The 12,582-nt window shown below is 44.3% G+C and overlaps 1 protein-coding gene across 9 annotated transcripts in view; it reads left to right on the forward strand.

Moving 5' to 3' along the window:
* LOC124014314 (liprin-alpha-2-like) overlaps nucleotides 1-12,582 on the forward strand; it is a 261,318-nt gene that overhangs the window by 233,553 nt on the left and 15,183 nt on the right. For 5 of the 9 annotated variants that reach the window (XM_046329154.1, XM_046329155.1, XM_046329158.1 and 2 more), the window contains 9 exons: nucleotides 1,407-1,412; nucleotides 3,389-3,470; nucleotides 4,681-4,881; nucleotides 8,958-9,023; nucleotides 10,570-10,605; nucleotides 10,800-10,975; nucleotides 11,082-11,179; nucleotides 11,799-11,974; nucleotides 12,428-12,496. In XM_046329154.1, coding sequence (XP_046185110.1) covers nucleotides 1,407-1,412; nucleotides 3,389-3,470; nucleotides 4,681-4,881; nucleotides 8,958-9,023; nucleotides 10,570-10,605; nucleotides 10,800-10,975; nucleotides 11,082-11,179; nucleotides 11,799-11,974; nucleotides 12,428-12,496 — 910 coding nt within the window. The remainder of the gene's footprint in view (nucleotides 1-1,406; nucleotides 1,413-3,388; nucleotides 3,471-4,680; nucleotides 4,882-8,957; nucleotides 9,024-10,569; nucleotides 10,606-10,799; nucleotides 10,976-11,081; nucleotides 11,180-11,798; nucleotides 11,975-12,427; nucleotides 12,497-12,582) is intronic. The other 4 variants (XR_006835003.1, XM_046329152.1, XM_046329156.1 and 1 more) reach the window with 1 other exon arrangement.

Raw genomic sequence — 12,582 nt, forward strand, 5'->3', positions numbered from 1 at the left:
ACTAACACCCCCCTGTGTTAATCTACTGTACATGACACTACTAAAGTGTTATGATACACACACCTTTTTATGTGCCAGACAGCAGTGTCTGTCTATAGTACATCTGAATAGAGATCATTATCCCGTTTCCAACCTTTGACCCCGTACACAGTGACTGGTGAGGAATCCCTGTGGGGTTTCATTAGTCCTTTCCCTGTAGAGGAGGCAGTTCCACATGTGGCTGGATAGAAGATACATCTCCAATACTCCCACTCTCCAGCAGAGAGAGGATCAATACAGACCAGGAACCTGAATAGACGTACCATAGAGGGATCCCCCCTAACCAAACACACAGTCAGACTATTGATTGGGTTGGAAGTCTATTCATGTCACACATTGTAGGTTCTTAGTTCGATTCTTAGTTCATGCTTTTGGCTTGATGTTCCAGATATAGTCCTCCTTTAAACCCACACATGAATGACAAAACTTGGGGGTTCCCTCATGTGCAAGTTTCATCTCCTTTCAACTGGGGATGTATGTGTCTACCGTGTCAGTGCCAAATGACAAATGTGTTCTCTGTCGGCGAGCTTTGAGTTGTCATGACAAATAACTTTCCCACCCTTACAGATGATCAATAGAAGGTATTATGATGATGACGACTGTGTTCTATTTTGGTGTCGATTCTCCAGTTTTCCAGGAAGTGGACCGCCTTGCATCTTGATACTCTCCTCCAGTGCATGCTATTGAACTGCCTGCTGAATTTACATTGACATTTTCAGCCTGGTCAATATCGTGATGGTTCATTGGTTCATTGCTGATGTGTTGTGTATGTGTGATGTGTTGGGTAATGTTTGGCATTTGGCTGGTTTGTTCCTGTGAAGAATGTGAGCCAATGCATTGCAGGTGTCTTGCCCCAAGTGCATTATCTTTCGTCTGCCTGCACGTGATGCTGTAAAAAGCTGCATCGACCAAAGAGAAGAAGAAAGTGGCTTTTCTTTTGCTAACCAATATCACTCTTTGACTTGTCATTCTACTGTTCTAATGTCAGTCTTTGGAAAAGCTCTTGTCACATGTCTACTTGAGAGACTGTTTCTATTTTGCTGTGTGTGTGTGTGTGTGTGTGTGTGTGTGTGTGTGTGTGTGTGTGTGTGTGTGTGTGTGTGTGTGTGTGTGTGTGTGTGTGTGTGTGTGTGTGTGTGTGTGTGTGTGTGTGTGTGTGTGTGTGTGTGTGTGTGTGTGTGTGTGTGTTTGAATATGTGTCCGTGCATGTATGGGCAGTGGGTGGCATTTCTGTGTGTTTTGGGGGCAAGGTGTTAGGGGGGGGGTGTTAACTCATTAACATTTGTGCACTTTTTGTCTCCCGTCACTTTCTCTTCCTCTCTCTCTCCTTGTACTCTTCCTCCCTCCCTCTCATCATGTGACTAAAGAAGCGGGTAAGTTGTGACAGTGTGACACCTGGACATCTCCATTGTCAGCGCTGTGCCGTCTGTCCACCTCTCTGTCCATCCATCTGTCCCCCTCCCAATGGCCGGTGCCAAAGCTGACGTCACTCTGTCCCTCTATGGCTGTTAATGACCCCTTGCATTCTAGCTGTCTTTCTTCCTTTCGATCTTTCTATCTTTTCATTTACCGTATAAAATGTTTCTTCCCCACAGTGCAGTGTCGGCTGCATCCATGGCTGGACAAAGAATGTGTGCTGTCACCCATTAATGGGGTTGATTTTTATACTTGGAATGTCCAATACCTTCCTCCTTCCTTGTGCGTGTTTCTATATCTGTGACTGTGAGATATAACCGGTTCTGATACCGGGTTATGGGGCGTCATATCTTGTTGTTTTATTTTCTTTGTCATAACTGTTTCCTTCCTTTCCCAGCTATGTTCAGTGGATGTATATCTCATGCATAAGAATCTAACATGAACATATCTATCTATATGCCTGTTGTATTGACACGACATTGAATGGAAACCAAATTGATTGACATCAATGGACACATCTCCTATGTTGTGTGTCTGTCCATTCAGTCTTTGTATGGTGTATTCAAGTGCCCTTTCTCTGCACTGAGGCCTTCAACTCTGACCAAGTCACATACATAATGTGTCACATGCCTTTTCTCCATATGCCTCATGTTGGCCACTATGTCTCCAGATGGAAGACATTTTAGCTGCACTCAGGAACTAGTTTCTTGCCTTAGAACTCTCATGAAGCATTCTGTTCACGGAATAGAATTGTAACTTCAGAAGTCTGTTTTTGTGTGTAGCATGTTGTGTGAGTTATGTATTTATCAGCTCAACAGGCCCTCTCTATATTCAGACTCTTAGACCAGTCAGACACTATCAACTGTCTTCAGGAAGTAGCGTTCCACAGTTGGGTATCTCTCTAGCGTAGCCTCTCTGGTTCTTTTCTACACCATAGACCTCCCACCAATCTGCTCCCCAACTCCATTAGTTAGCAGTGTGCACACAGCAATAAGGATGAGACACACACACACACATACCCCAAACACACATTTATATAGACTGTTCATCAGTTCTGTCTCTCACTCTGCCTAACAGATTTGGTGTCGCAGGAATCAGCATATTACAAATTGCCTGGTACATGACTGAGTAAAGAGAACCTCCTCTCCTCTGCTCTCCCTAGATGCAAGGTGCAATTTACTCTGAGCTGAGTATGGCGTCAGGAGTGCTTAGGACAGCTTTCAAAGTGGTGCTCAGCACAAATAACACATTTCTCTAATTCACTCGGGCCATCTTAGTTTACCTATTGAACACTTCCACCGCCACACAAATGAAGTATGACCTTTTTTTATTTTTAAGAATGTGAATAAAGACGCCAGACACGATTTAAAGATGGCAGAAAGAATACTTTCAGCAAGACTCTCAAAAGGGTATCTCAATCAGCAGAAAAAGCCCAGTCTCTCTGTGGTTAGTATCTCAGCAGTAGTAATACATTCCCAGCTGCAGCACAGAGACAAGTGGAGATTTGTGTTTTTTCAGATTAGCAAATCAAAGTCAGGCTTCAGTGAGCAGTCCAGCAGCCCTAGCTGTCCCTTCAAGGTGTGTCTGGACCAGATGGTGAGAGAGCGAGGGGCAGAGAGAGAAAGGGGCAGAGCAGCAGAGAGAAAAACAGGCAGAGAGAGGGGGGGGGGCAGACAGAGATACAGAGAGAGCTAAGGGCAGAGAGAGCGTACTCATTTTACATGCAGTGTGTGTGTGTGGAGAGATTGTGTGATAAGGTCGTGCCCTTTCAGAAAGCTCTGGCCTGTGAGAGAGAAAGTGTGTGGCACTGTACAGTGAACACACACACAAAATCTTGGTGTAATACTAGTGCCTTGTGTGAGGGGGAGTGAGTGTCTCACTATATATGTGTGTGTGCAGTGCATTAATCCCATGTCTCTGCTCCCGCCCTCAGGCACGAGTTGTTGGAAGAGGCGAGGAGGAAAGGCTTACCTTTCGCCCAATGGGACGGCCCCACAGTGGTGGCCTGGCTGGAGGTAGGCACTCCTCTACTCTGGCCTGGAGCCATTCTCAATCCTCCCGCCTCTGGGATAGATTCACAAGGTCTGTGCCAGACTCCCACTCTGTGAAGAAGATAATATTCTCCGCCCCGGTGAAGTGGTCTATTCCTCCTTGACTCCCCAGTCTGCACACTCAGCATTCACCTGAGATACGACACCCATTATCCTCTAACCTCTGACCGTTGATGATGTTTCACATTTCAAATCAATTAGCCGATGCCTTACTTCAGCCTAATGGTCACCCTTTCTAATACGGCACTACGAAATGCAGACCAGATACTTTCCTTTAATCAAAACTTGGGATGACACAGTGCTGTTACATAATCGTTGGATGTATTGTGTTGTAATTACGACCCGGGGAACTCCGATGCCGTAGTAGTCAGCATGTTACCGAGAGTTATTATAAAATGATTACGCCTCCGGCTGACATTACTCTTTGTGCTTTATTATATTAAGTCTATTATCTAAATCAGTGTTTCCCCAACTCCAGTCCTCCAGTACCCCAACAGTACTAATTTTTATTGTAGCCCTGGACAAGCACACCTGATACAACTAGTCAACTGATCATCAAGCCCTCAATGAGTTGAATGAGATGTGTTTGTCCCAGGCTATAACAACACTGTGTGATGTTGGGGGTCCTATGGGTCCTATGGGACAAGCAGTGTGTCGAATCTAGATCTCACGGATATATTATGGGAGACAATGTCCCAGATTTTGATGTCACCTTGGTGGACACCTCGGAGGCTGTTGGTAAAGGTCTACTCTGTGATTTACTATGCCATATTCTCCCCAGCTTGTAATTGCTTGACATTACACCTCATAAAGGCCATAGTGATGTTGTGTAATATTAACATGGGTATTCATTAAGTAAATGAATGCGTTGCCTATCAATGAATCATCACAGTTTATTTTCTGTCTTCATTGAAATATCCTATGTCTGTATCCAGTTTTTCCTCATGTAATTATGATAGAACATGCTTGACATACAAGGTGAACATTTCAACCATGACTGCCCCCTACTGTTTCTCAGTAGATCTTTATTAAAACAAGGAAATGCTACTCGACTTGTCTACCATAAGTAAGGATGGTAGACAAGTCCTCCCACCACATCACCTATAATTCGTAAAAACAAGCTCACTCGCTACTTTACATGAAATCACAAATGGTCTTCCTCATCCTGTTTCAGCTGTGGCTGGGGATGCCCGCCTGGTACGTGGCGGCGTGTCGTGCCAACGTGAAGAGCGGTGCCATCATGTCGGCTCTGTCGGACACAGAGATCCAGAGGGAGATTGGCATCAGTAACCCCCTGCACCGCCTCAAACTACGGCTGGCCATCCAGGAGATGGTGTCCCTCACCAGTCCATCTGCCCCGCCAACCTCCAGAACCGTGAGTGTCCATTGACACGCGCACACACACCCATGCATGTAACTGCCGTCAGTGTTAGCTTAGCATATAGCGCTGCCTCCCTGAACCTGCCTCTGACTGGGCTTTAACCAGGCTCCTCTACCACACCAACACACGTGACCGCCTGCTTGACAACAAACACTCCTCCGTGACATTTTGAGTGAGCTTACGGCACGTTCTTAACTCCGATATGCATGCATACACACACACAGACGGTATAGTCTTCAAGGGTAAAGACACTCAAGTAGCTATTTCTGCTAGTTTGCATTGTAACGCCTTCACAGTCAGAGAGCCTGACTTGTGTAGCATCTCTATCCTTTGTGTTGGTAACTGAATGTTGGAGAGAATGGGAGGAAACCGTTTAAGGCCGGCTTGTTTATCTCTCAGTAGTGTCAGTCAGCTCATGCACTTAATTCAGCTCTGCAGCATTTACTCTAATTTACCAACAGTTATTTTATACCTCAGTCTGTTTCACAGCTCCGAGTTGTCATGGTGATTTCATGTAACCTCTGAGGAACCTGCTGAGCTTAATGCTACAAACTGTTTTATTCTATGTAGCTTTATCGCACACGCGCACACGCGCACACGCACACATGCACACACACACACACACACACACACACACACACACACACACACACACACACACACACACACACACACACACACACACACACACACACACACACACACACACACACACTTAAACTGAATCTTTCATCAAGGAGCAGTGAACTCTGGGAATATGACTCTATAGACCCCCTCTGCCCTGGTTCCCCCTGCTGTGACTGGTGGTCAGTTCCCTGCCCCTCTTAACCAAATGACCACTTTAAGTTTACACTCCGGGTAAATCAACCCTGTAAATGCAGGGGGAGTGTCTGACAAGCAGAACACTGACGGGGAAAGGTGGGGTAGGGAGCTAACTTCTTTATTCGACCAGTCACAGGACTGGTTATTCTGCTGCCTTTAAGCTCACAGACAGTGACGTCTGATTCACCCTATGGGGCCGACCCGAACCGTACTGTGTTGCCCAGCACAGCTGGGCTTGGCTAGGCTCTATAGTGTGAAACAAGCATGCATGAGCAGCCCTTTAGTACGGTGTCTTTAATAGAGATTGTCATCCCCTCAAGTGATCTTATCTAGGTCATGACAGCTTGATCCAGTGGGGCTGCAAAGCACAGCAATCATGGCTGCTAAAATTAGAATCAACAACAGATTAGAATGGGTTGGAATGGGGTTTAACAGTGTGGTACACTGAGGTATATCAAACTAGGCTGAGTCTGTTAGAAAGGGGTTTAACGGTGTGGTACACTGAGGTATATCAAACTAGACTATTAGAATGGGGTGTAACGGTGTGGTACACTGAGGTATATCAAACTAGGCTGAGTCTGTTAGAAAGGGGTTTAATGGTGTGGTACACTGAGGTATATCAAACTAGACATAATCTGTTAGAAAGGGGTTTAACAGTGTGGTACACTGAGGTATATCAAACTAGACTGAGTCTGTTAGAAAGGGGTTTAACGGTGTGGTACACTGAGGTATATCAAACTAGACAGAGTCTGTTAGAAAGGGGTTTAACAGTGTGGTACACTGAGGTATATCAAACTAGACTGAGTCTGTTAGAAAGGGGTTTAACGGTGTGGTACACTGAGGTATATCAAACTAGACAGAGTCTGTTAGAAAGGGGTTTCATGGTGTGGTACACTGAGGTATATCAAACTAGACAGAGTCTGTTAGAAAGGGATTTAATGGTGTGGTACACTGAGGTATATCAAAAGAGACTGAGTCTGTTAGAAAGGGGTTTAATGGTGTGGTACACTGAGGTATATCAAAAGAGACTGAGTCTGTTAGAAAGGGGTTTAATGGTGTGGTACACTGAGGTATATCAAAAGAGACTGAGTCTGTTAGAAAGGGGTTTAATGGTGTGGTACACTGAGGTATATCAAACTAGACTGAGTCTGTTAGAAAGGGGTTTAATGGTGTGGTACACTGAGGTATATCAAACTAGACAGAGTCTGTTAGAAAGGGGTTTAACAGTGTGGTACACTGAGGTATATCAAAAGAGACTGAGTCTGTTAGAAAGGGGTTTAATGGTGTGGTACACTGAGGTATATCAAACTAGACTGAGTCTGTTAGAAAGGGGTTTAATGGTGTGGTACACTGAGGTATATCAAAAGAGACTGAGTCTGTTAGAAAGGGGTTTAACAGTGTGGTACACTGAGGTATATCAAACTAGACTGAGTCTGTTAGAAAGGGGTTTAACAGTGTGGTACACTGAGGTATATCAAAAGAGACTGAGTCTGTTAGAAAGGGGTTTAATGGTGTGGTACACTGAGGTATATCAAACTAGACTGAGTCTGTTAGAAAGGGGTTTAATGGTGTGGTACACTGAGGTATATCAAAAGAGACTGAGTCTGTTAGAAAGGGGTTTAATGGTGTGGTACACTGAGGTATATCAAACTAGACAGAGTCTGTTAGAAAGGGGTTTAACGGTGTGGTACACTGAAGTATATCAAACTAGACAGAGGCTGTTAGAAAGGGGTTTAACAGTGTGGTACACTGAGGTATATCAAACTAGACTGAGTCTGTTAGAAAGGGGTTTAACAGTGTGGTACACTAAGGTATATCAAACTAGACTGAGTCTGTTAGAAAGGGGTTTCATGGTGTGGTACACTGAGGTATATCAAACTAGACTATTAGAATGGGGTGTAACGGTGTGGTACACTGAGGTATATCAAACTAGGCTGAGTCTGTTAGAAAGGGGTTTAATGGTGTGGTACACTGAGGTATATCAAACTAGACATAATCTGTTAGAAAGGGGTTTAACAGTGTGGTACACTGAGGTATATCAAACTAGACTGAGTCTGTTAGAAAGGGGTTTAACGGTGTGGTACACTGAGGTATATCAAACTAGACAGAGTCTGTTAGAAAGGGGTTTAACAGTGTGGTACACTGAGGTATATCAAACTAGACAGAGTCTGTTAGAAAGGGGTTTAACAGTGTGGTACACTGAGGTATATCAAACTAGACATAATCTGTTAGAAAGGGGTTTAATGGTGTGGTACACTGAGGTATATCAAACTAGACTGAGTCTGTTAGAAAGGGGTTTAACAGTGTGGTGTACACTAAGGTATATCCAACTAGACTGAGTCTGTTAGAAAGGGGTTTAACAGTGTGGTACACTGAGGTATATCAAACTAGACTGAGTCTGTTAGAAAGGGGTTTAACAGTGTGGTACACTAAGGTATATCCAACTAGACTGAGTCTGTTAGAAAGGGGTTTAACAGTGTGGTGTACACTAAGGTATATCAAACTAGGCTGAGTCTGTTAGAAAGGGGTTTAACAGTGTGGTACACTAAGGTATATCAAACTAGGCTGAGTCTGTTAAAAGGGGTTTAACAGTGTGGTACACTGAGGTATATCAAACTAGACAGAGTCTGTTAGAAAGGGGTTTAATGGTGTGGTACACTGAGGTATATCAAACTAGACTGAGTCTGTTAGAAAGGGGTTTAACAGTGTGGTACACTAAGGTATATCAAACTAGACTGAGGTGGATATGCATGTTTGTATTTATGTCTGTTTGCTCCAAACCCCTGTACTAATCCACTACTACACTAGTTTATGGTGAACCAGTCTTGTCATGCATGGTAAATGTGTTGCTTTGGCCCGTATGTGTTGCACCTGTGTAGGTGGGCTGCTCCTGTCTTATGTGCTGTTTTTGTCTATCCAAAGTCAGAAGTTGCCCCTAACCACTGATACAGGATCAGATAGTATTTCACCCCTTTAATGGATAATGTTATGATGGGGACAGGGTATCTGATCCTAGATCTGTGGTTAAGGACATCTTCTACCTCAATCAGTTTTGTGTCTGTGTTTGTTTGTGTACTGTGCATGCCCTTTGACCCCAGAGGGGCGGGCCTTCTCATCATCTGACCATGATGCTATAACACTATTGGCTTACAGTGGTGCTGCTCTTCTTCTTTAATACTGCTTGCCCCTCCTGGCGGACTACTGCTGCTGCTGCTGCTGTCTTCTTCTCTTGGGCACCGCACTCCTAGCCGTCAGGCAATGTATGGGTGACCCACGAGGAAATGGAGACCCTCGCAGCACCCTCCTCCAAAACGGTTAGTCCTTCCTCTCCTTTTACCTCTTCTCTGCTCTCACTCACTTGCTTTCACTGCAGTGTTGAGACTTGTCAATGGCTGCTTGACTGAGGCCTGTACTGAGGACTGGGCGGCAGGTAGCCTAGCAGTTAGAGCATTGGGCCAGTAACCAAAAGGTCACTGATTCGAATACCTGAGCCGACAAGGTGAAAAATCTGTCATTGTGCCCTTGTGTAAGGCACTTCACCCTGATTTGCTCCAGGGGTATTAACCCTATAAAACAACACATTTCACTGCACCTATCTGGTGTATGTGACAATAAAACATGTTTTTCCCCCTATAGGATTTGGAGGGTAGGGAGATTGAATAACAGTAGGTTTGTTGATAATGTGGTTAGACTTCATCACATCACATCCATTCTCAGTTCTCCCTTTCATTATAATGGGTAAAGAAGGCTTTTTAATTGTAATGACTGGTGCACTGTCCTATATTTCCCAGTATGTGTTGGTGTTACTGCTATGGTTCAGGGAGCTGCGTTGCCCTTGGGTACCATACTGTAGTTACCCTATATTACCCGTGTTTATGGTACGTTTCAGCCAGATGTTGATTAGATACAGCACATGTCAAGACATAATGCTATTTTTTTTCCATTAGCAATGTCATCCTTTTAAAGCTGACAGTGATCAGCTGATTGTACATAGGATTCACCCTACAAGACTGGTGTAAGAAGCTACATCAAATCAGATACAGGTCTGCTAACTGATACAGTATGTTCCCGAAATTGTTCATTTGGAACCTATTGGTTCTGTCTCAAGATTAAAGCTTGCAGGATTATTAGTCACTGCAGGTGTCATTCATGTCAATCCCTAGGACACAGACAGCTATGTACTATACTGTATGTCAATCCCTAGGACACAGACAGCTATGTACTATACTGTACGTGTAATTATGGATCTCTTTGAGCTTGAACATAAAGGTTATTCTTTGTTCCACTGTTCTCCCTGCCTCTAATACAGCCTGCATGTCGGGCACAATGAGGCTAATAGCCAACTCAGCACCATTGTACGGAGGGCAAACCACGGGGGAAAAGGCTCTCATTTGTGCCAGGCGTTTTGTGCGAATGGGGTTGGATTGGCCTAATGTGGCAGCAGCGCCCGTCTCCAAATCAAATGTAATCTGGCAGCAGCTCAGCCCAGGCCAGGACTAAAGGGATAACTGTGTTACTCTCCCATGGGGCCAGTTCAGTTCACACGCTAAAGGGGGGAAATCATTCTCCCTTCTCAGATTGCAGATAAATCCCACAGGCCACTTTCCCTCCCTCGAATAGTGATTTTTCATGCATATTTAGATGGAGTTCTACTTTTAGATGTGAATAGTTTGTTCGGGGAATATATGCGAGGGAGACCTCTACTGTATGTTCTGAGGCCTTGGCTCTGGCTTGAGCAAGTCAAGAGCCTCTGATGCTAGAGTAGAGACTATTGGACTGTAGATGAAGTCCAGTGACCTGTTGCTATTATGTTCTCATGCATATTGCTACTGTTTCTTTTCCATGCCTGACCAATGACAGAGGTCCGGGGAGTCCGAGGAGGGGAGCTGGGCGCAGGTAAAGGATTTGCGGTCTCTGATGGATTAGAACAGTAGAATTGTAGATTATTTAGAGTTACTCTATTTTTATTTAAACTTTGTTTAACTAGGCACACACCAGAGTTGTCTATGTGGCTACTTTTAAACCTCAAAATTGTGTACAGATTAACAATGGGCTACAGTATGTAATTGTTTCCTTGTCATTATTGTCAGACTCTAGCATATGGTGACATGAACCATGAGTGGATAGGGAACGAGTGGTTGCCCAGTCTAGGACTACCTCAGTACCGCAGCTACTTCATGGAGTGCCTGGTGGACGCCCGCATGCTGGACCACCTCACCAAGAAGGACCTCCGGGTGCATCTCAAAATGGTGGACAGCTTTCACAGGTACACCTGCCCTCCTCCTGCATGATGTAGGATTTGATCAGAAAGTTTAGTGTTTAGTCTCATTTTGTGGTAATAAGTGGCTTTTATAATGTTCCCATGTCTGTAGGACGAGTTTGCAGTATGGTATCATGGGTCTGAAGAAGCTCAACTATGACAGGAAAGAGCTGGAGAGACGCAGAGAGCACAGTCAGCATGAAATGAGAGGTACTTAAAGGGAAATTCCACCCAAAAACGATATTTTGGTATTTGTTTCATTAGTCCATTGTTGACATAGTCCCAAATTGTTTTGCTTATCAGAAATCACATTTTCAAGATATGTAACTTTCAAAACACAGAAATCATCCCCGTATGCAAAATCCCTCATATGGGGATGATTTCTGTATTTTTAAAGTTATAATACAGTATCTTCAAAAGTTGATTGGTGACAAGCATAACATTTTGGGACTATGTCAACAATGGACTAATGAAACAAATACCAAAAGATCGTTTTTGGGTGGACTTTTTTCTTTTATTAAAGACTGCTCTTGGAACGATTATGAAGACCGTTAAGCAAAAATATATTCTAGTAGTGTCTAATTACAATCTCGTTAGTAATCTGCTAAGGCAAATAATAATTGTGGAAACGCACTTACTTTACAGTATGTATTGCATTCTATTGTGGAATATAGCCAAGCGGTCATAGAGCTAGGAGGTGATGGTCAGTAAGGACCAATCTAGCAGAGCCCAGAGGTTTTCTTCATCATGTAACCAGACATGGAAATATTCTGTCTGTGGCCAAACACCCATGTTGTGTTTACCGTAATACCATGTCTGTGTGCCCCAGACGTGCTGGTGTGGAGCAACGAGCGGGTGATTCGCTGGGTCCAGAGCATCGGCCTAAAGGACTATGCCAACATCCTGCTGGAGAGCGGCGTGCACGGGGCCCTGGTCGCCCTCGATGACAACTTTGACCACACCAGCCTGGCGCTGCTCATCCAGATCCCCAACCAAAGCACTCAGGTCAGATCCCTCTGCCCCGCATCACGCTATAGCATAGTTACGCCACAAGAGCGCTATGCATAATATACTAGCGTAAGAGGACGACATTAACATCTTCATTCCAAGAGTCCGTGTCCGTAGTCTTGTCTCTCTAAAAGCAAGTGAATTATGATGTTAAATTGAACAGTGTTTTCAATTGTTTATTTTTTAGATTTTCAGGACAGAATAAATTATTTAGAGGATACACTTCGAACAGCAGTACACTTCAAACACATCTTTTAATTTCTCAGTCTTTCCATCTCAAACAGGTCTAATAATACCCTGAGTGCCAGACCAGTAGGTCAACAGAGAGCTGTTTGGTCATGCTAGCTTGGTATCAAAATGACTGAAAGCGTCTGGAGCCCCAAATAAAGAGACCTACAACTTCCATTTCAAATGTACCTAATAAGACCTATTTCCCCTTCCTCTCCCCAGGCACGTCAAATTCTGGAGAGGGAATATAATAACCTGCTAGCCCTGGGCACTGAGAGACGACTGGACGAGGTGAGTGACTCCTGTCACCCGGACAGCTAGCCCCGCTGTTACCATGGGTGATGGGCCGTGGCAGACAGACACACACACCTGGGTTT

The sequence above is a fragment of the Oncorhynchus gorbuscha genome, linkage group LG25, assembly GCF_021184085.1.
Source record: "Oncorhynchus gorbuscha isolate QuinsamMale2020 ecotype Even-year linkage group LG25, OgorEven_v1.0, whole genome shotgun sequence".
Taxonomy (NCBI): Eukaryota; Metazoa; Chordata; class Actinopteri; order Salmoniformes; family Salmonidae; genus Oncorhynchus; species Oncorhynchus gorbuscha.